At 41.7% G+C, this 21,917-nt stretch overlaps 1 protein-coding gene and 1 pseudogene across 7 annotated transcripts in view; both read left to right on the top strand.

Moving 5' to 3' along the window:
* The window catches only part of LOC310849389 (protocadherin beta-16 pseudogene), a 227,134-nt pseudogene that overhangs the window by 10,670 nt on the left and 194,547 nt on the right, over positions 1-21,917 (top strand). The window lies entirely within an intron of this gene.
* LOC310848848 (protocadherin alpha-C2-like) overlaps positions 1-21,917 on the top strand; it is a 198,538-nt gene that overhangs the window by 67,427 nt on the left and 109,194 nt on the right. Inside the window, exon 1 of one of the 6 annotated variants that reach the window (XM_083748390.1) lies at positions 5,528-7,960. The exons of 3 other annotated variants lie outside the window; for them this stretch is intronic. In XM_083748390.1, the coding sequence (XP_083604516.1) occupies positions 5,585-7,960 (2,376 nt within the window). In that variant the 5' untranslated portion in view covers positions 5,528-5,584. Of the gene's footprint in view, positions 1-5,527; positions 7,961-16,211; positions 18,763-21,917 lie in introns of those variants that run through there. 2 more of the 6 variants (XM_083748395.1, XM_083748389.1) reach the window with 2 other exon arrangements.

Genomic DNA, 21,917 nt, shown 5'->3' with positions numbered 1-21,917 from the left:
AATTTGTCACATAAAACTGAGCAGTGTGCAAAATAACTTTTTTTAAAAAATGAGTCAGAGCCCAGGAAATATTGGACAAATTTAAAAGGAGGAATTTAAAAGTAATCACTTCCTCCACCTGAGAGATGCTGTTCAGAGGGTGGGTGCTATCATAGAGAGGGCCATTGTAGCAATCACACAGGGTCCCCAGACGTTTGACGGTCTATTGACCCTGTGCCACCACTGTGATTGCTTTCTTCGCTGCCACCAACCCGTTTCTCACGAGTAATCACGGAGTCCAGACAGTTGTTAACATTAACAAATAATCAAGTTTATTTATAGGCATGAACAAGCTTATGGTTTCAGTTAATTTTCCTTGGTAGTTTCTTAATCTTAATTCCTTAACTGTCCTATGCGTTTCTAACAACTTCAAACTGATTATTCCAACTATCTATCTGACTCCACCTAACAATTCCTCTCACTCCCTCACAACACAACTCAACCAACCCACAGACCTATTCTCCCTCTTTCTTCTTCAACTCCCAACTCTCAACTGACTTTCACACAACACCCACTCTCACTCTAACTCCTCCTATCAGTTTCTCTCTGGCCAATCACATCACACTCATTTTAACCCTTTCCTTACGACCCACCTAGGAGGCAAACGGCACAGCCATCTTCTGCATTGTCACCAAGTGACTATTCACTGGTCAGGAGATCTTAGATTGACTTGGGCTGTACTTGGGGAGGTGGCCTGAAAGGTGACTTTGTTCAAAGTTATTTAGAGTGGTAAATGTCAGCAGAAAAACTTTGAACTTGGCTCAGGAGTTAAAAGGCAGCTAGCTGAGATATTTCAGCATTGGTGAAATATTTTTAAAGTTAGGTGTTCCACAAAGCACCCAAGCAGCTTCATTTTGAAATAAGTGTGGCTTCCAAATCAGGCACAAGAGTAGCCCCACGTGTAGTACAATACAGTTATCTAATAATGATATTAGATGTATGGGCCACTGTAGCAAAGCTATACCAGCTAAGTTGTTAATGGATGATCTGAGGCCAACTAGGCCTCCAGTTATAGCAGTGGATCTAGAACACCTCTAACTATGTACTTGCTGCCTGTGGGGGAGTGAAATCCCATTCATAGGTGGTACGCAACCCAATTCTCAGAGCAATCCATAGGATCTCCATCTTGTCAGGATTCAGTCACACTTTATTAGTCTTCATTCAATCCATAAGTGCATCCAGGGATCTGTTTAGGACACACACAACTTCCAACTTCAGCTGTCACGGAGTTGTGTCTCATCAGCATACTGGCTCCAAATCTCCTAATGACTATCCCCATTGGTTTCATATAACTATTAAATAGCATTGGGGAAGAAATTGTGTCCTGTGGGATTCCACAGATCAGCTGCCACGGGGCTGAGGCACAGTCACCCAATATGATTCTGGAACCGACCCCACAAGTAGAAGTGGCATCACCATTAAACAGTGCATTCAGTCCTCAAAACATGGAGGTGGTCCAAGAGGACACTATGGTCCATGGTATCAAAAGCCATGGAGAGATCCAGGAGAATCCACGGAATACTATTTCTTTGTCCTTTCCCCAAAGGAGGTAATCTGTTAGGGCAACCATGACTGATTCTGTCCCCAAATCAAGCCTGGACCCAGACTGGAACGGGCCAAGATAGTTCCATTCAAGAGCACCAGAATTCTCAATATGATGCCTTCTTTACAACATTTATTGCCAATGCATTAGTTCCAGAAATTAGTAGCTTACTTCTAAGTAAGAATGCATAGGATTGTAGCAATGATCACAAAAGTGGAAATGCTTCACAGTAAACCACAAACCCAATATTCAATCTACTTCATTATTTTATTTATTTACTTACCATTATTTATTGACTATCCTATATAACAAAGTTCTCAGGGCAGGTCATAGCAATTAAAACATTTAAAATTCAACAACAATAAAAGTATATATATATATATATATAGCACAAAAACACAAGTCAGAGGTCAAAACCAGTGCCTTGATTAATGGGAGACTAGGGTTCAGTTCTTTGTATCAGAATTGGATAAGGATCCCACCAAATTTGGAATGTTCTAGAGGACAACAAGCAGGAGTATGAAAAGTCTTGAAAGACTTTATAAGTCTTGAAAGAAATATAAGTGAGAAGGAAGAAACTGCTTATGTTTGTCATACATGAAACAAAATTCAATCTCATTTTGTTAGATTGCCTGGACAAATTATGGAATCCATTTCAAATGAAGCTTTCAAGAAACATCCCTGCTTCTGGGCAGGGAACTCGAGGCTATTATGACATTCAACTATATATAGACAGCTCACATAAAGTGGAGACCTTGCACTTGTGCAAAGTATAGACACGTAGGCTTGTTTGCTCCTTGCCAAAAAAGTTGCCAGTTGCACACAGACTGCATGTACAGTTTTGTAGAGCATGTGCAGATATAACATGGAGTGCTTGGTGAACAGTGGTGTGGCTTGCCACAATGACACTACAATCCTGTTCTCTTCAATCCATATTCATCGTACACAGTTTGAAATCTGCATAGCGCTTAGAACAAATTATCTTAGTTGTAGGAAGATTCTTTGCTTTTATTTCTTTATAGTGATTTCTTTCTAAGATTATACCAACATTGTTTAAATGCCTGTGGAATGAATAGTTCAACAACAGTTTCAGTTTATTTGGTCTGTAGACCAAAACACATCAGATACAGTCTATTGTATTTACCAAGGTTGCTAGGACAGACATAAAGGTAAAGGTAAAGGTAAAGGGACGCCTGACCATTAGGTCCAGTTGTAACCGACTCTGGGGTTGCGGCACTCATCTCGCTTTATTGGCCGAGGGAGCTGGCATACAGCTTCTGGGTCATGTGGCCAGCATGACTAAGCCGCTTCTGGCAAACCAGAGCAGCGCACAGAAACACCATTTACCTTCCCGCCGGAGTGGTACCTATTTATCTACTTGCACTTTGAGGTGATTTTGAACTGCTAGGTTGACAGGAGCAGGGACCAGGCAACGGGAGCTCACCCCTTCGCGGGGATTCGAACCACCGACCTTCTGATCGGCAAGTCCTAGGCTCTGTGGTTTAACCCACATCGCCACATAGCAGAGTGAAAAAAGGACAATATACTAGCAAGCAATTTGGAACAACACAAAGCATTTTGACTTGAATCTCGGGTTCCTTTTAATAATTGTGACTTGGTTTGGTGGCTACAGCAAGGAACTTGGCTATACTTCCTGTGACCATAGGGTTGGAATATGCCATTAAAACTGAAACATGGAATTCACCTGAGTTCCCCAAGTGTAGAGAAAGTACCTGAAGATAAACTGATATTTATTCTGTGAACCGCACTGAGATCTGATGATGAAGGGTGGTATATAAAACAAGCAAACAAACCAACAAACCCTATGAACATTATAATATAACAGAACATTGGCTACTATTTCATCTGAGCTGCTTTCACAAGGGCAAGATTGCCAAGGCAGCCTTGTGAATTCACCTTCCATAACTGCTGATGGCAAAGCATTGAACTAGCCACTCTTTAGTTAATGTTGCTATATGCCCAGCAGGCTGATAATCACCACTATGTGGTAGGCCAAGGTACAGTGCAGTGGTGAGCCAACACCATTTGGTAGAGTTGATAAACAAAGACCCAGAAGTGGTGCAGCCAGTTTTTTCTAACCCAAGTGGCAGAAGATGGTGTAGAAAATAGTGAGAGCTGTTAACTTAGTCGTTAACAAATTTCAGCCAAGAGCAAGCATAATCTTCAAGCAAAGCCAGAGACAGGTAGCCCACATCTGTTGAGGATAACTGCACATGAAGCCAGTAACCAATGGCAAGGGACAATGCTATTTTTTTCTAAGTCTACTTACTCTTCTGGTATGGAGGCATTGCGGGCTGGTGATGTCTCATTTCACTGGGATCCAGATGTGAGGGTGATCTGGCTGCAACATCTGTCACCCCATTGATCACCAGGGTTGATTTGGCTGGCTAGGTGGGTGTCCCCTTCCTCCCTTACCGCTCCATGTGCGTCCCTCCTGAAGCTGCACGCTCGGTGGAAGAGGACAACAATCCCAGATAGAAGGAGTGTACCGTTCTTCAGTCAAGGGTATACGATAGCTGTACTCCCCTGCTAGAACCTCCACACAAGCTCAAGGTCCATTTCACTGGGATCCAACAGGGCTCAGGGTGCTGGGGACTGCCCTGATGAGCGACTAGGATTTCAGATCCAAGCTTGCCTGCAAAACTGGTCAATGGCAGGCAGACTTGGAGGCAAGGTCCTCCTTGGGGGCAGGCCTGATGGAGCACGTAGACTTCGCTCCACTCCCAGGATACTTAAGGAGGCCTGCCCCAGTCCCACCACCTGAGTTTGCGTTAATAGGTATGCACAATATCTCCATTGTTCAACTGCCTCTGTGAATGAATGTGGTCAAGAATTGGTTCTGTGAAGAAGTGATTTTTGGAAATTCCATTGAATGTGACTTTTAGACAATTGTATACAAATAATCTCTAATGTTTGCCTACTAAAGACAACCACATCTCCATGTGGTAAGGTTTTCTACTGCATATTTATTTTGTCACCTGAATTAAAGAAAAGGGTAATAATTTTTCTCCCCTGTAGCAAATTCCAATGTGTGTTGGGAGCCTTATCACATCACCACAGTTTTGGGTCTGTTTTAGTATTTGTGACAGGTGACATGAAGTAAGGATACTTTCTCCCTAAGCTATAGTGTCTCTTGTCTAGAGTTGTCTCCCAAGCAACAGCTTCCCTTCCCTGCTTTTTCCTCTATGACTTCTAAATCTGAAATTTAAGATTTTAAATCCAAATCTGAGAGGGTTTTCAGTTGGGGGAACTTTTAAAAAATAACAACAAAACATGCATGGATAATCTAAATTAAGAGGAAGAGCTGGCTTCAAAGTTTCAATAGCACAGTATCAGAGGACTCCAAAGGTTTAAAAGCAAGGCAAGCTTGTTTAAAAAACTTGAACTTGCTCCTGAAAATGAAAGTAACTCTACCATTGAGCTGAAGCACAGCCTCTTTAGGTAGCAATAGAACCACTATAAAACTGTGCCTCCTATACCTAAGCTAGCAATGTCCATTACTTTAAATGGGTCTACTCTGAGTAGGGCCAGCACTGTAAAATAGAAACGGTAACAAGAGCTGTATGGGTAATAGTTACTCTTCTGAAGGAATAAGCCATTATATATTTTAAAATTTCCATACTTAGTGGAAGTGTTCTTATTTTAAGAAGCCTAGTTTACCTGGAGTTCCAAAATTACTATTTTTAAAAATAAACCAAACATTATGTAGCAGAAGAATACATTTATTCTACTAGTCAGAAGAAATACTGTGCAACCAAAAACATTTCAACACAAGGGGGAGCCATTGACTAACAAGACCATTTCTGAAAGGACACGCTCCTCCCTCTGACTAGATAAAAAAATCTGCCTCTTCCTACATTGGAAAACCTTCGATCCTCAGTGTAAAAGGACCGGCATTGACTCCTTTCTATCCAGGTCAGTCAATATTTGCTCAGTTCTAGCCAGGTAATTTATAACAGATCATCAGTACTTGCATTTGCTATGCCTTTTCTGCAAAGAGATTTCCAGGTGACAATGAAGCTGCTGCAGCTGATTGTGTTCCACAAAGCCTGGTTGATGGGGAGCGGCCAGCTCCATTATTCTGTGCCTGAGGAATCCCAGCATGGCACCTTTGTGGGCCGCATCACTCAGGATCTGGGGCTGGAGGTGGGAGAGCTCATGCCTCGGATGTTCCGGATGGTTTCCAAAGACCACAAGGATTATTTAGAGGTAAATGTGCAAAATGGGATCTTGTTTGTTAGTTCCCGGATAGACAGGGAGGAGCTTTGCAGCAAGAACCCTGTGTGTACCATTCACTTGGAGGTGATCCTGGATAAGCCCCTGCGGGTTTTTCATGTGGAAGTGGAGATCAGGGATATAAATGACAATGCTCCTGTTTTCTCGGAGGGCGAGGAGATTTTGAGTGTCGCAGAATCAACACTGCCAGGTGCTCATTTCCCTCTAGAGGGAGCCTCAGATGCAGATGTTGGTGCTAATGCTCAACTGAAGTACAAGCTCAACTCCACAGAATATTTTGTTGTTGAAGAGAAAATCAACGACAGGCACAGTAAATCATTAGTGCTTGTGTTAAAGAAACCTGTGGACAGAGAAAAAATCCCTGTGCATCGTTTAGTACTAACAGCTACTGATGGGGGTCAACCAGAACTCACAAGCACAGTTCATCTTGAGATCACTGTGATTGATGCCAATGACAATGCCCCTGTATTTAATCAATCTGTTTATAAGGTGAAACTGTTAGAAAATGTGGCAGATGGAACATTGGTTATTCATCTCAATGCAACAGACTTAGATGAAGGAAGTAACAAGGAAATCACCTACTATTTCAGTAAGCATGTTTCTCCCAATGTAAAAAAGACATTCAGTATAGATTCAGTTACAGGTGAGATTAGGGTCAAAGGAAAAGTGGATTACGAAGATATCAATCTGTATGATATTGAAATTGAGGCGAAAGACAAAGGAACCCCTCCTCTCTCAGGGCACTGCAATGTCATCATAGAAATAATGGACGTAAATGACAACATCCCGGAAGTATCAGTGACATCGCTATCAGTACCTGTGTCAGAGGACTCCCCACTGGAGTCAGTGGTGGCCCTAATCAGTGCCTCAGACAAGGACGCTGGCACCAATGGACAAGTAAACTGCTCTCTGTGGCCTCCTGGGCTCCCCTTTAAGCTGGTATCCACTTTCAAGAATTACTACTCACTGGTGCTAAATGAAGCTCTGGATCGAGAAAAGGTTGCAGAATACAAACTAGTTGTAACAGCAAGAGACCAAGGGGACCCACCCTTGTCAGCCAGCAGCACCCTGGTTGTGCCCATCGGTGATGTGAACGACAATGCACCTGCTTTTGCTCAGACTTCCTACACAGTTTTTGTGAAAGAGAACAACCCACCTGGTGCTCACATCTTTACGGTGTCTGCCTCGGACCCAGATATAGCTGAGAATGCTCTGGTCACCTACTGGATAGATGAGAACCTCTGGCCACTCTCAAGCTACATCTCGGTACACTCAGAAAGTGGGAATGTCTATGCTTTGCAGCCCTTGGATTATGAGGAACTGAAGCTGCTGGAGTTCAAAGTGAGTGCAAAGGACGCCGGATTGCCCTCCTTGCATAGCAATGTGATGGTGCAGGTCTTTGTGGTGGATGAAAATGATAACGCCCCAACAGTATCTGGGCCAGAGAACACTCCCATTTTGCTGGTGATCCCTTTGGTTGCTGGACAGATGGTGGGCAAGATCCGTGCCCTGGATGCTGACTCAGGCTACAATGCATGGCTTCACTATGAGCTGCATGAGTCAACTAGCGGTCCTTGGCGGGTGGGCCTATATAGTGGGGAGATCAGCACCACCCGTGTTTTGAATGAGATGGAGGGTGACGCTGGCAGCCAGAATCTGCTGGTAGTGGTGAAGGATCATGGCAATCCAATGCTGTCAACCACAGCCACCCTGAGTGTCTCACTGGTGGTCAGTGCTCAGGCCATCCACACAGATGGCTACCATTCTAGAGCAGGAGGGAGCTCAAAGCCGCTTGAAGAGAACAAAAATGTGTACCTGATCATTGCCATCTGCTCAGTTTCCACATTGTTTCTGCTGGCAATCATTGTGTATATGGCTCTGCGATGCCAGTGTCAACCCAAGGAGCCCGTGATGTATGGCCCTGGCACAGCCACATTGGTTTGTGCCAGCGAAGTGGGCAGCTGGTCCTATTCAAATCGCCACAGCCATATCCTGGCAGCTGCGAGTGGGGAGCCTGGTGCCAAGAATGACCTCATGGTTTTTACCCCCAACATCCCTGCCTTTATGGAGAATGGAGAGCTTGGGACTGGGAAGGAAATGACTCCAACCTCATCTGGGCAGGTAAGTCTCAGGAGATGGCTTTCCTTCTTTAATTTTTCTATATTGTTTTACTAAGTCAGCATCTACATACAAAACAAATATCCAGCTGGAGATTTACTGTAGATCATGATTTCTTTTTTTTAAAAAAAGATATTTATTAAGGTTTTGTATAATAAAACAAGCATCACAGTCAAACGAAAAAGAGAAAGACAATAAAAAACAGCACAATCAAACAAAACAGAAAAATACAATAAAAAACGTAGAAAAAATAAGAGAAACAAAAAAAACAAAGAAAATCTAGTTTTTTACTTATTATCTTTATAACCCTCTTTCCTGACTTCCTCGCATCTCCCTTTTCTGTATTCCCCTTTACACAATCAAATTCAGCAATTCCTTACCCTCTTTCAAATCTTGTTCAATATTGTACATTTCAACCTATTATGTCTCCGGTTTTTCCTTATCCCTTGTATCTTTTTGTTTAAATTTGACATAATATTACTCTGGTCTTTTCACCCTTTTCTTTTAAAACATTTTGCATATTCCTTTTAACTATTTCACTGATGCCATATATTATCTTTATATCCAACATCCTTTTAACATTCAAACATTTTACAATGTTTTTGGAGATAGTCTTTGAACTTCTTCCAGTCCTCTTCCGCCGACTCTTCTCCCAGGTCTCGAATTCTGCCAGTCATTTCTGCCAATTCCATATAGTCTATCACTTGCATCTGCCATTCTTCCAGGGTGGGCAAATCTTGTGTCTTCCAATACTTTGCGATGAGTATTCTTGCTGCTGTTGTTGCATACATGAAAAATGTTCTGTCCTTCTTTAACACCAGTTGGCCGACAATACCCAGAAGAAAGGCCTCTGGTTTCTTAGGAAATGTATATTTAAATACCCTTTTCAGTTCATTATAGATCATTTCCCAGAAAGCCTTAACCTTTGGGCACGTCCACCAAAGGTGAAAGAATGTTCCCTCAGTTTCTTTACATTTCCAGCATTTATTATCAGGCAAATGGTATACTTTTGCAAGCTTGACTGGGGTCATGTACCACCTGTACATCATTTTCATAATATTTTCTTTTAAGGCATTACATGCCGTAAATTTCACACCAGTGGGATCATGATTTCACACATAATTAAAAGTATCAGTGTGTTTTCCTGTCTCCCAATCTCATCCAGGAGAGGTATTCCAGAAGGATAACATGGCCAGTTGTTAAAAAATTGCTGAAGGTTCAGGAGAATCATGAGTTGCACTTCTATCGTCCCTTTGCTGGTAAAGGTGGTCTGCCAGAATGACCAAGACAGTTTCAATTGAAATTGCCTGCTTGCATCAGACTTTAGATTCATATTGGTCAATGTTATGTTTCTAGCAGCAGCTAAGCAACTAAATCTGGCAAGCTTACAGACAGGGCACAAAGGAGACCTACTGACCTATTTGTCTCTATCACAGAGATATACTGCTCTTTAACATGGAGTCTTCATTTAGATATCAAGCTTAATAGTTATGATAGATCTATCTCTTTTGAACTTGTCTAATCCTACTTCTAAAAGCTACCTAAGTGAACGCCATATTTAAATATCTGCTTTGTTGGAAAAAAAAGAGTTCCTGCCAATTGATTTTACTGGGTAATTGGAGAATGGGGGGAAGAGGAACCTCTCAACTTTCTTTATAGCATAATAAATTATGCCAGCATTTAACTATCTTTTTTAATCAACTAAAAATCATCAAATATGTAGCCTGGCTTGGGGTGCAGGGAGAAGATTGTGAAGTGTGCAATTCTAATCCTCAATCCATGCCACTGGAGCAGTTAGGATGAGGTGCTGTATCCAAGAGAGCAGGAAGTTGTTGGCCGATAAACCCTGAAGCAGGGTATTTCAAGGTTGAGATAAGGTATCTGAAGCTTCAGATCTGATGGATCGAAAGCCTTGCCGAGCCCTTGAGGGGCCCAGTCTTCAGGCCCTCCAGCAGCACCAGCCTGGATTTTATGCAGCAGAAACTGAAACAAGACCATCCCCTACCTTCTCTCCTGGCCAGTGCCAGCTGGCAGGACTTCAGGTGTGGCAGTGGGTCTTCAGTTGCACTGCTCCCTGGTATGGTTTCAATTGCTCTGTAAGGCAAGGGATCCAATGCTGAGTGCAATGGGCAGGCTGGTTCATGTGACAGGGGATGGTCCCTCTAATATTCTGGTACCAAACTATCTAGGACTTCAAATAAAATAACTAACACTTCTAATGGTGCCCACAAACTAGCTGGGGACCAATACAGATAGTATAAAACTGGAGAAATGTGCTCTGAGAAGGAAATTTCAAATAGGGCTCTGGCTGCTGTGTTTTGCCTTGTACACATACACACATTTTGGTAGAAATATGGTGTGAATCTAATATTTTTATCAGAATTTTAATATTTGCATTATTGCCTTTTTGGTGAAATAATAATAGTTACACTGCATAAACAATTATTTGTGCTGCACAATCCATGATGAGATCTGAATTATATTTCTGAGACAAGAAGTGAATTGCCTGTGTGATTGTGAAATGCACCAAAAATTCATGTTATTTTTCATTTTACTTTGCGAGTGCTTGGTAGTTTGAGGGTTTAGGGAAGCCTTTAGAGAGCTTATGAGGAGGCCTGGACAGGTGCTACAATTGGACTGGCATTTTGGTGGTGATGGTTAGCTGTTACCTGTTCTTGGTTCACCTGCCTTTAGGAAGGTAAGTTCATAGTTTAAGAATTACACACTTTAAAAAAAAAAGATATCAGAATAAAAGAGGGTGAATCTTCCAGCTCTGAGATGGCGATGGAAACTGGATTCAGGGAAGGTTGTTGAATGAAATTCTGTGGAGTCTTGCCGCTCTGAAGTCTCTCAGTTTGTAAATATTGATATTCCACTTTCAGGAAAAGGGCATATCATAAGATATCTGGCGCTAGGAAAGCCCATATCAGAAGGAGATAAATATTAATAACTACAGCACAAGACAGCTGGAGATGTATCTTAGCAGAGAGTATTTTTTCTGTGTGGTGCCTTTTCAACCATTGTTCCTTGATAATTATGTTGTTGAAAGTCTGTTTATTTTAAATTAACACAAGTAGTTCACAAAATGGAAAAGTATTATGTCAACATTCTAATAATGATTAATTATATAAAAATAATAAGTGGGTAATGTTCTGTGTGGTACAATTAAAGGTGGATGCTGGGTCTCAAATGGTTGATGATGATTGGTTTAAGCAAATTGTCTGTAGCTGGTAAATGGTTCAATTCTGCATTATTATTGTCTGAAATTAAGAATCAAATTTTCTGCCAGGCCATGCTTGTCATGCCTCCAGTGCAACATAGATTTTCTCTCTGTGTCTGTCTCTCTCTTCATAAATATAATAAATATAATTGAATATAATTGAAATAATCATGACTCTTAAGTCAGCCATAAAGCATTATTTATTACATCAAAGGAAAATGGATAAAAATTCTGCCATTAATAAAATATTGTTTATCAGTATATCTGATAACAAAGCAGGCTTTTTTCCTAATTAAAAAAGCTTTCAGAGAAAATGAAAGCTATGGGTTGCATCTAATGCTCCACACACATAGTTCTGTTGGTGGAACAGGACCTACATTTCCTCTCCTCCCTCCTATGAACCCTCGAAATCTGGAGTGTACTCCAACTCTCCAGAGCTGATTTTGAGGGTGTGTGGTGGTGGGGTGCTGGAGGGGACAGGAGTGAAAGAGAAGCTCTGTTCCCCCAGAAGTTCCACCCCTGCATTGAATACAATCATATACAATTGGATTATATTACCAAACAATTTTATAGTGAGAGCTTGGATATTTCTAGATACGAAAAGGCTTTTGACTGATTTGGATGTGATATTTAAAAGATTGCGTTGGAGAGCATCTGTAGCAATGAATATCTTTGTAAATATGAGTGGTGTTTTGGAGCTCTGCTGACAGGGCAAGGGATACAGATTATTTTTTAAACACCACTACCTTCTCCATTCACCTGAATTTACACCCCCACTGTGTTTCCAAATGCAGCTACCAACTCTGAATCTTTGCATTTCAATTTCTTTTTTTAAGTGTACCAGAAATATATTATCCACCTAAAGTGCAATTTGAAACATATACTCTAATAATCCAATCAATCCCATGGCTAACTTTAAGCTGTACCAGTGGTCGGGAAGAGCTCTATACAAAAAATAAATAGGAAAGATGAAAGAAAACAATATTGTCTTACTCCTCATTCAGGAAATACAGTTTTCATTGCTGTCTGTCAACAATTATTTTTTCACTGCATAGTGAATCAACTCAATTGATGTTCACATGGTGAAGCAAAATCCTAATGCTTTTATTACTTTGTACATTACAACATTTCCCACACTGTCAAATGCTATTTCAGCACTGAGAAAATTCAATAAAACAGATGTTTTGGATATTTGTGATAAATGAATTATATTAACCATAGCTGGGCTATAGACAGCTGTTTCAGGACAGCCAGGAACTAGGACCAAAGAGCATTCAGGATTTGTGAGTAATCAGGAAGCAGGGTCAGGAAAAAAAACAAGAGCCAAGACTAATTCAGGATTGGAAGCCAAGACTGAAGAACAAATTGGAAGGCATGATCATACGGCAATCAGAATCAGAAGCAAACCAGACTGAAGAACAAGCCAAGAGTCAGGACCAAAGAGGAAGACAAGAAACGCAAGGTGTCCTAGACATATTTGGGAAAGTGATTTGTCTGTTTGTCCATTTGTTCTCAAAGAGTTGGATGCCTTTCAAGATATCATTGTCAAACTTGGCATGAGGGCTCCCAAGGTGGGAAAGCGGACTTCATTGATGTTTGAACACCGTGCACCACTTTGAATCAAGATGGCTGACCAAAATGTCACTTTGGTGCGACTTCACACTTTTTTTCGCATGGGTTCAACTGTCTTTTGAGTTGTCACTAAACTCGACATGATGGTTCCCAAGGTGGAGGCAGCTGTCTCGGACAATGTTTGGATGTTGGGCAGCATTTTGAATCAAGATTGTGGAGCAAATTAACCCTATTTAAACACTAACTTCCTCCCCAAAAAATATTTATTTGGGGCTGGGGAGTTGTTGCCCAGATCAGGTCATCCCCCAAACTCACAAAGTACACTATCTATTTAAAAAAACCACTTTTCTTTAAATACTGAGTCAGCACCGGGCACTCCACAGTCGTATCCTATAGTTCAAGCAGACCTTGTTGCAGAAGAAAGACTCAACTGCAAAAGGGAGTCCTTTATACTTCTTGCCTAGGAGGAACCATTGGCCAGCCAGGTCAGATGACTGCAGTTATCTTGGTCACCACATGGCACTGTGGAATCCAGTCTTTCACCAACATGAATTCCCATTATAAAGTTTACAGCCTGTTTTCCTGAAATACTTTTTTGATGTGTAAAGATCCAGCCCTAAGCAGTTTCAGCTCATCATTGTCTGGAGGAAACGAGCCTCCAGGCTTTTCAGTTCAGTACTATCAACAGTTTGTTCTCTACAGTGCTCTCAATCCTGGCTCCTTTCTTCTGATTTCATCTCTTTCTTCTGACTTTAATGCCAACTGTATTCCTATTTGCCAGCTTTATTTACATGCATGATGTCACCTCGCCCAAGCCACCATCTTGGACAGTGCAGTAGAGTTTTGTTTCTATTGCCCAATAATATTTAGGCTTCTTTTTTCTTCCTGAAGTTTGTATATTTCTTTCCCATTTTAAGTTTGTTTCCTGGGCTGAGTTTTTTACCATCCCACAAAAATAACCTGTAAACTGAGAGCAATAATTTTACATCCAGCAATAAAACACAAAATGGCTGAATAGTTTCAATCCTTCACAACATCCGTGATCTCAAACAGTCTAAAGTCTATTGAAAAACTGTTCCAGGTCTATTAATACCTTCCCAAAATTTGAATTTCAGTAAAATACTTCTCTTTCAGCAATAAAGAACATGGAAAGAGGGTCAGAAAAGCACACACACCACTATTTGTACATAAAAGCAAAAAATAGCCACCACTCCTTCCAAATTTGAGAATAAGGAAGGGAAAAAGAGGATGAGGCAATTATGAAGGAAAGGCTGTGTGTTCCTTCCTTATTTATTTTACTTTATTTCATAACATTTATATACTGCTTAATTCTTAGGAAAACCCCAAAGCAGTTTACAAAATAACACACAATAAAACTGTGAGTAGAAAACCATAAAACAACTCTTTGAATCATTCAAGACATAAGATAAACAACAAACTAAAAACCGATTAAAGCATATATTCACATTCTACACATCCAGATAGGCTTGCCTAAACAAAATGTATCCCCCTCCCCCCGCAGAAGAAGTAGATACAAAAATATTAACTTGTGAGACCCAGCATCAGATGTTGGCATAGGTTTTAAAAAATTATTATTAAAGCTATGCATTGGATTTTTAACATTATATAAACTTATCCAGTAGAAAATAAAATGGAGGAGGCAATAGCAAACAGACATTGCTGGCACAGCTGGGCATCTGCCAAGGCCTTAGACTGGCAAGCACTGTGGAAGCTGTTGTCTGGTGATGGGTTTTCTACCTGCCTCGGAAGAAGCATCCCCAAAAGTGCTGCTTCTCTCTCAGGCATCTAACTGACAATTGTAACTATGATATTGCTCCAGAGGAACACAGGGAGGAAGCTCAATTCAAGATGACCTGTCTTGGTCAGGCCAAAGGAACACAACAAAGCCACAGTGCTCCCTCTACTGCTGTCATTTGCTTCTCCTGACAGGAGGGGTGATCCATAACCATATCCACCTGAGATACTGTTTAAGAACAGTAGCTTTGAAAATGAGGGAGTGGAATGTAGTTCCGCTGGTCTGTGGCCTTGGAGGTTGACCCAGCAAGTCTCTTGCCCCCCCCCCCCCGCCCAAACTTGGACCACCTCTACAAATAACAGGATTCTATGGCATGAAGAGTGGTCTAAAAGTGCAAAAAATAATAGTAAGTTTTTACAATTATGTATGGCAATCTAGAACTTTCAGGATTTCACTTTGCACAGCAAAGCATTCTCTCCCCTCTCCTCTCTTGTGCAGCCCATAAATCTGTTCTGGGTCCCCCTCCCCAACCATCTGGACCAGATTTGGGGAGGGTATTGAGGTGGGGAAGGAGAGGTAGGGAGATTCCTACAGCATGAACGGAAGTCATTCTGCTCACATTCAGTTGAATGCCACTCTTATTTTCATAATATGAGCAATGGCAGCATGTGACATGAGCAGATTAAAGGAAAAATATCAATTAATGGCTCTCACATATTACATGGCAACAGATCCAGATTTGCCTCCTAAAATACAATCAGCAGGAGTCCACAGCTAATCCTGCCTCCATTGGTGGTGTGGACGCAGGAAAGTGACTGCTTTCAGACTTTGGAACTCCCTAGAGAAGCTAGACTGGCTCCGTCCCTCCTTGTCTTTCTGCTGGCAGGTGAAGACTTTCTTGTTCCGACCGGCTTTGGAAACTGACTGCTTTTAATGAAACGGCTGGTGTAATGCTGTGTTTGTGTGTATAGAGTTTTAATTCTATTAATGTTTACTTGTTTTTTAATTATTGTTTTTCCTGTGTTTCAGCAATTCTTGTTTTTACCTGTAAGCTGCTTTTGTAAGCTGCTTTGAGCTCCTGTCAGAGAAAAAGGTGGAATGATGATGATGATGATGTGTCTGATGTGTGTTGACAAACACATGCAGATCAAATTGACATGTGGACTTTTAGGTGGACTTAACCCTTGTACTGCATGCATTATACAGTCGTACCTCAGACGCTTCAGGTTTCAGATACAGATACAGATACTCCGCTATCCCAGAAATAGTGCTTCAGGTTAAGAACTTTGCTTCAGGATGAGAACAGAAATTGTGTGGCAGCAGCACAGCGGCAGCAGGAGGTCCCATTAGCTAAAGTGGTACCTCAGGTTAAGATCAGTTTCAGAATAAGAACGGACCTCCAGAACGAATTAAGTTCTTAACCTGAGGTACCACTGTATTTTAAAATGATTAACTTTAGAAGAAGCTAAGATGAGTTTATGCAGGGTATTCAGAGAAGCAAAGGAAAATAAATGGAATTGTAAGAGAAAGTTAAGCACTTCATGCAAAAGTAAAAGGTTTATTAATCAAATGGGGGCAACATCTGATTAAAATACAGAATGTAATAATTTGCTTCTCCATTTCAAAATTCAGTCACAAGGGGTCACTGTTGCCTAAGGAAATGTTTTAAGAACAGAGAGAATTCATAGCTCCTCCCTTAGAGAGCCTGAAAATCCTGCCTGTGAGATTCACAATAGGGATATCACACACCAGATGCAAGACTACTGGAATCTATTCAAATGATTACACCAACCCTGATGAGCTCTTTGGACCCTGCTCTTCACTTCTTCAAGAAAGGTGATTTTTAAAGGAGAGATGCCACTGGTGGGATTTGTGTCTGTATTTGCAATGGTTCCTTGGCAGAATCCTTCCGTGGTAAAGCAGCTGCTGCAGCTGGTTCTTCTCCACACAGCCTGGGAGATGGGGAGCGGCCAGCTCCATTATTCTGTGCCGGAGGAATCTCAGCATGGCACCTTTGTGGGTCGCATCACTCAGGATCTTGGGCTGGATGTAAGTGAGCTGGTGCCTCGGATGTTCCAGATGGTGTCTAGAGGACATGAAGACTATTTTGAGGTAAATGTCCAAAATGGAATCTTGTTTGTGAATTCCCGGATAGACAGGGAGGAGCTTTGCAACAAGAACCCTGTGTGCTCCATTCACCTGGAGATGATTGTGGATAAACCTCTCAGGGTCTTCCATGTGGAAGTGGAGATCAAGGACATAAATGACAATGCTCCTCTTTTTTCAGTAAATGAACAGAATTTGACCATTGCAGAATCAGGTTTACCAGGTTTCCGTTTCCTGTTAACTGGTGCCTCTGATGCAGATACAGATGTCAATGCTTTGCTGACCTACAAGCTCAGCCCTAATGACTATTTCATTCTTGAATCGGGAGGTGATGAGGACCAGAGTAAATCTCCAGTACTTATACTAAAAGCCCCACTTGACAGAGAGAAGACTCCTGTGCATCACTTGGTACTCACAGCCACTGATGGGGGCAAACCAAAGCTCACAGGCACAGTCCAGCTGGTGATCAGTGTCCTGGATGCAAATGACAACCCTCCTGTATTTAACCAATCAGTTTACAAGGTAAAACTATTGGAGAATGCAGCTAATGGAACAACAGTTATTAAACTGAATGCTACAGACTTAGATGAAGGGAATAATGGGGAAATCACTTATTTTTTTAGTAATAATGTACCACCCCGTTTCACAAAGATATTTAGCATAAATGCCAACACAGGTGAGGTCAGAGTGATTGGGAAAGTAGATTTTGAAGACATTAATCTATATGACCTTCAAATTGTTGCAGAAGATAAAGGCAGTTTGCCTTTGTCTGGACACTGTAAGGTTCTCATTGAGGTGTTAGACATAAACGACAATGTTCCAGAAGTTTCTGTGACTTCTCTTGCTGTGCCAGTGCCAGAGGACTCTCCTCCAGGGACAGTGGTGGCCCTTGTCAGTGTCTCGGACAGGGACTCTGAAGCCAATGGGCAAGTGAGTTGTTCCCTGTGGCCCCCTGGGCTGCCTTTCAAATTAGCATCAACATTCAAGAACTACTACTCCTTAACTCTAGCAGAGCCTTTGGATCGGGAGCGGGTGGCTGAGTACAGCTTGGTAGTGATTGCTCAAGATCAAGGCGTTCCACCATTGTCTGCTAGCAGCAGCCTCTTAGTTCCTATCCGTGATGTAAATGACAATGCTCCAGCTTTCACGCAGCCCTCCTACACGGTCTTTGTGAAGGAAAATAATCCACCGGGAGCCCACATCTTCACTGTGTCTGCCTCAGACCCGGATGTGGCTGAGAATGCTCTAGTCAGCTACTGGATCGATGAGACACTCTGGCCCCTGACAAGCTACATCTCGGTGCACTCGGAGAGCGGGAAGGTCTATGCTTTGCAACCCTTGGACTATGAGGACATAAAGCTTCTGGAGTTCCAAGTGAGGGCCAAGGATGCCGGGTTGCCCTCCTTGTGTGGCAACACTACTGTTCAGGTGTTTGTGGTGGATGAGAATGATAATGCGCCTACAGTGGCTGGGTCATCAGAAGAGACTCCAATTGTTCTAGTGGCTCCTGTGTTGTCTGGACACATGGTGGGCAAGATCCGTGCCCTGGATGCTGACTCAGGGTACAATGCATGGTTGCGATATGAGATGCATGAGTTGACCGCTGGCCCTTGGCGTGTGGGGCTGTACAGTGGGGAGATCAGTACCACACGTGCCCTGGATGAGATGGAGAGCAGAAGCAGCCAGACTCTCCTTGTGTTGGTGAAAGATCATGGCACACCTTCACTCACGGCCACAGCCACCCTGAGTGTGTCACTAGTGGCAAGTGCCCAGGCTGTGAAGACTGACACCCTTTCCAGGACAGGTGAAAGCTCAAAGCCTTTGGTGGACAATGTCAATGTCTACCTGATCATTGCCATCTGCTCCGTGTCCAGCTTGTTCCTCCTAGCAGTAATCTTTTACGTGGCCTTGCGATGCCGTTGCCAGGCGAAGGAGGCCATGGTGTATGGTCCTGGTACAGCCACACTGGTATGTGCCAGTGAAGTGGGCAGCTGGTCATATTCAAATCGCCACAGCCACATCCTGGCAGGTGTGAGCGGGGAGGCTGGAGCCAAGAGTGACCTCATGGTCTTCAGCCCCAACATTCCTGTTTTTACAGATAATGGGGAGGTAAGGAATGGGAAGGAACTGCTCCCAAATGCATCTGGAGAGGTGAGTCATGTGCAACTATTAGAATCCTTGAAAAAACACAATATATTTTTATTCTAATACCATGTTTTTTGCGAACTGAATGACAATTTCTGTATGCCAGTTTAGGATCAGTCTTGATGCAATAAGCATGTTCAGTATAGATTTAAAATGGCATTCTATACATGCAGAGATTGCGTCTACATAAACTAGAATAATTCCATGTTGGATTTTTTTTTGGGGGGGGGGTGGACAAACCAGGGCTCTTTTCTTTACCCTGATGCAATAAATTCTCCACAATAAGGAGTGCCCATATTCCGTGTAACCATAGGTTCATCAAAAGAATGCTATTAGACTCCTTCAGGGTGTGGGTTTGTCCACTTTGTTGCCATAGGAAGAAATGGAAATAAATCCTTTTATCTTGTGAAAATATTATGGCCATGTACTATATTTAGCAGCAAAAATATTTGATGACTACTTTCTCTTCTTTTTAAAAATATGCTACATATGTGCTGCCAGAAGGTTTGAATCCTTGGGTAGGTCCACCAGACATGTCAAGAATGTAGTCTTCCCAAGCTTTAATGCATTCTGTGGGAGAACCACCTGATGTAATTTTGCTCGGAATGTTCTCTGGAGCCAGAGCAGATATTGGCATGCTGTGATCTCACCTAGTTTCATGTGACATCATTATGTTTAAAACTGATTTTTCAGTTAATATTGGGGCAGTGCTTTTATCTGTCTCATAGCCAGACATGTTAACATGGTGTGTGGGTGTTTGTGTGTAGAAATAAGGATACATTTGGTGGTAGAGGAGGAAATAGTCCAATGTTCTTAAACTTATTTAATATTAAACAAATTAAAATCAATTAAGAAGTGTGCTAAGTGACCAAATACTACCTTGCCAATCAACACAGGGGACTCTATGGGTGAAAATTACAGAAGGCAGAAGAAGCAAGATTACCTCATAATGAACAGTCAGCTAGATTTACCCATGTGCCTTTCTTTCTTTCTTTCTTTCTTTCTTTCTTTCTTTCTTTCTTTTACAGTAAAAGTCTTTCCAGGTCTTCTCAGATTCCACTGTTTTCAGTGGCATCTACCTAGTAGAAGAAGCACACAGAATTAGAGTCACTCTTTTTTAATATGCATAGAAAGAGAGGTGGAAATCCATGCCTTGATTCAGCAAGGGGCTTTCCAGCAAGGCATGGAAGCCTTGGGCTGTTTATTCCAGCCTTTGTAAATGAGGGGTGGAGTGACAGTGGCTCTTCCCAAAGGACCTGGGATGGAGTAGGACAACAGTCAGGTCAGGGAACCTCCTAGCTCACTGAAAACCCACCCCCTGCACAAGCCACTGTTGCTGTATTCCTAACTTTACAAGGCATCCCAACTCTTGCTCTACGCATAATCTCCCAACTCTTAAAAGCTTTAATTGTCCTGGCTGACACCCACCCACCCTTTTCCTTCAGTGAGTGCAGTCTAGCATTCTCCCAAAGCCCAGTCATAGAGTAGCTTGCTTTTGTGGAATTCATTCATGGATAATCTACTGATCAAAACAAATATTTGTACATTTAAAAACAACAACCACGAAACACCCACAAATAGATGTCATTCGCTAGATAGCCCATAAAGAGAAATCAAGTAAATGAAACTTTCAATGCATAGAAGATAAAATAAAACAGATACATTTAACTGTATAAAATAACCTATATTGTCCTTCTACCGCCCATGCACCCGTCAGAGTAGCTTACAGCAATTTAAAATCACAGTACAACAAAAATATATTACAATACATCAATAAAAAGCAACACATTGAAAGAAGCATTAAAACAGTTTACATTGCATATTGCGTTCAACCCAAAAGGCCCACTTGGCTTGTTCAGAGTGCAGTGTTCTGGGCTGGGTAGCAGTGGGTTTTCCAAGATCATCTGGTCAACACATGGCTGACACGAGAAGAATGCGAGTATTTCTCTTGAACCTTATGAAAGGAAAACTCCATATTGGAAGCTTAAATATGACTAAAGGTATAGAATTGATTGGGGAATTGGGATATCTATAGATGAACAAAGCACCTTAGTGTTCTTTAAAAAATAAATCATGTATGAGACAATGCCTACCATGACGTCATGTCAGCCTTGAACCCAGGTGGAGGCCTTGAGATGAAGTCCTACTTCCATCAATTGTAACGTGATTATATTCATGAAATAGTTTTAGTTTGAAATGCTATGTAAATGTTAAGTGTTATTATAACCGAAGACTTGGGAATGGCCACTTCACACTTCCCTTTCAGAAGCAGCTTCATGTAATGTGGCCCCTACTGAAGTAATCACCAGCCTCTCTTTTTGTATTCTTTAGGCTTAACTCTATAAAGTACAGCATTTTTTTCTAGTTTAATCCAGAACAAGTGGTTTTAACTAGGGGAAAATGTATGAAATGGAACCCTAAATTTGAGAACCATTTGGCACAGAAATTAATTTCTGAGGAATTTATGACACAGATTACTTTTTATTTATTTAAATGAAGATTTATTTTTTTTGGTGTGTGTGCATGCTTTTTCATCTCCTGTGTATTGCAAATTAGGCTGGATTTTTTAAAATCACCTGTAAAGACAACCCAGGCCCTAGTACAGAGGTGGTGGTTGGGAAAGCAAATTTCTTCTTAAACACCTTGAACTCATTTTATGAATGCAGGGAAGGGTCTGGGAGGTGAGACTAAAGGTGAGTTTATTTTCTTGCCATAGGCAGAATTAGAATTTAATGAGTAATAAGAGACGGGCTATGTTGAGACACGACTTGCAAATCCATCTCTTTCACATTCTGCATTTGGTGTCATCTTAAAATATGCATGCCAGACCATGGTCACAATTCTTTGAAGTGCTGTGTAGGGTATTTGCAGTATTTTAAAACATGCAAAGTATGTGGAGGAGAAATCCCTCCAAACCTCATGAATTCCTCTGTCTGAAGAGGCATGACTGAAGTGTACAAAATCATGCCTGGTGTGGAGAAGGAGACCCTTTTCTCCCTTTCTCATAATACTAGAGCCTGGAGTCATCTAATGAAGCCGAATAATTGGAAATTCAGGATAAACAAAAGGAAGCACACACTGCCTATTTTAAACTCTGGGATTCACCACCACACAATGTGCTGATGGGCATCAACTTGGACAGCTTGAAGAGCCAATTCAGC

The sequence above is a fragment of the Podarcis gaigeae genome, assembly GCF_964106915.1.
Source record: "Podarcis gaigeae genome assembly, chromosome: 7".
Lineage (NCBI taxonomy): Eukaryota > Metazoa > Chordata > Lepidosauria > Squamata > Lacertidae > Podarcis > Podarcis gaigeae.
The sequence above is the reverse complement of the archived record's forward strand: the minus strand, read 5'-3'. Positions and strand labels throughout refer to the sequence as shown.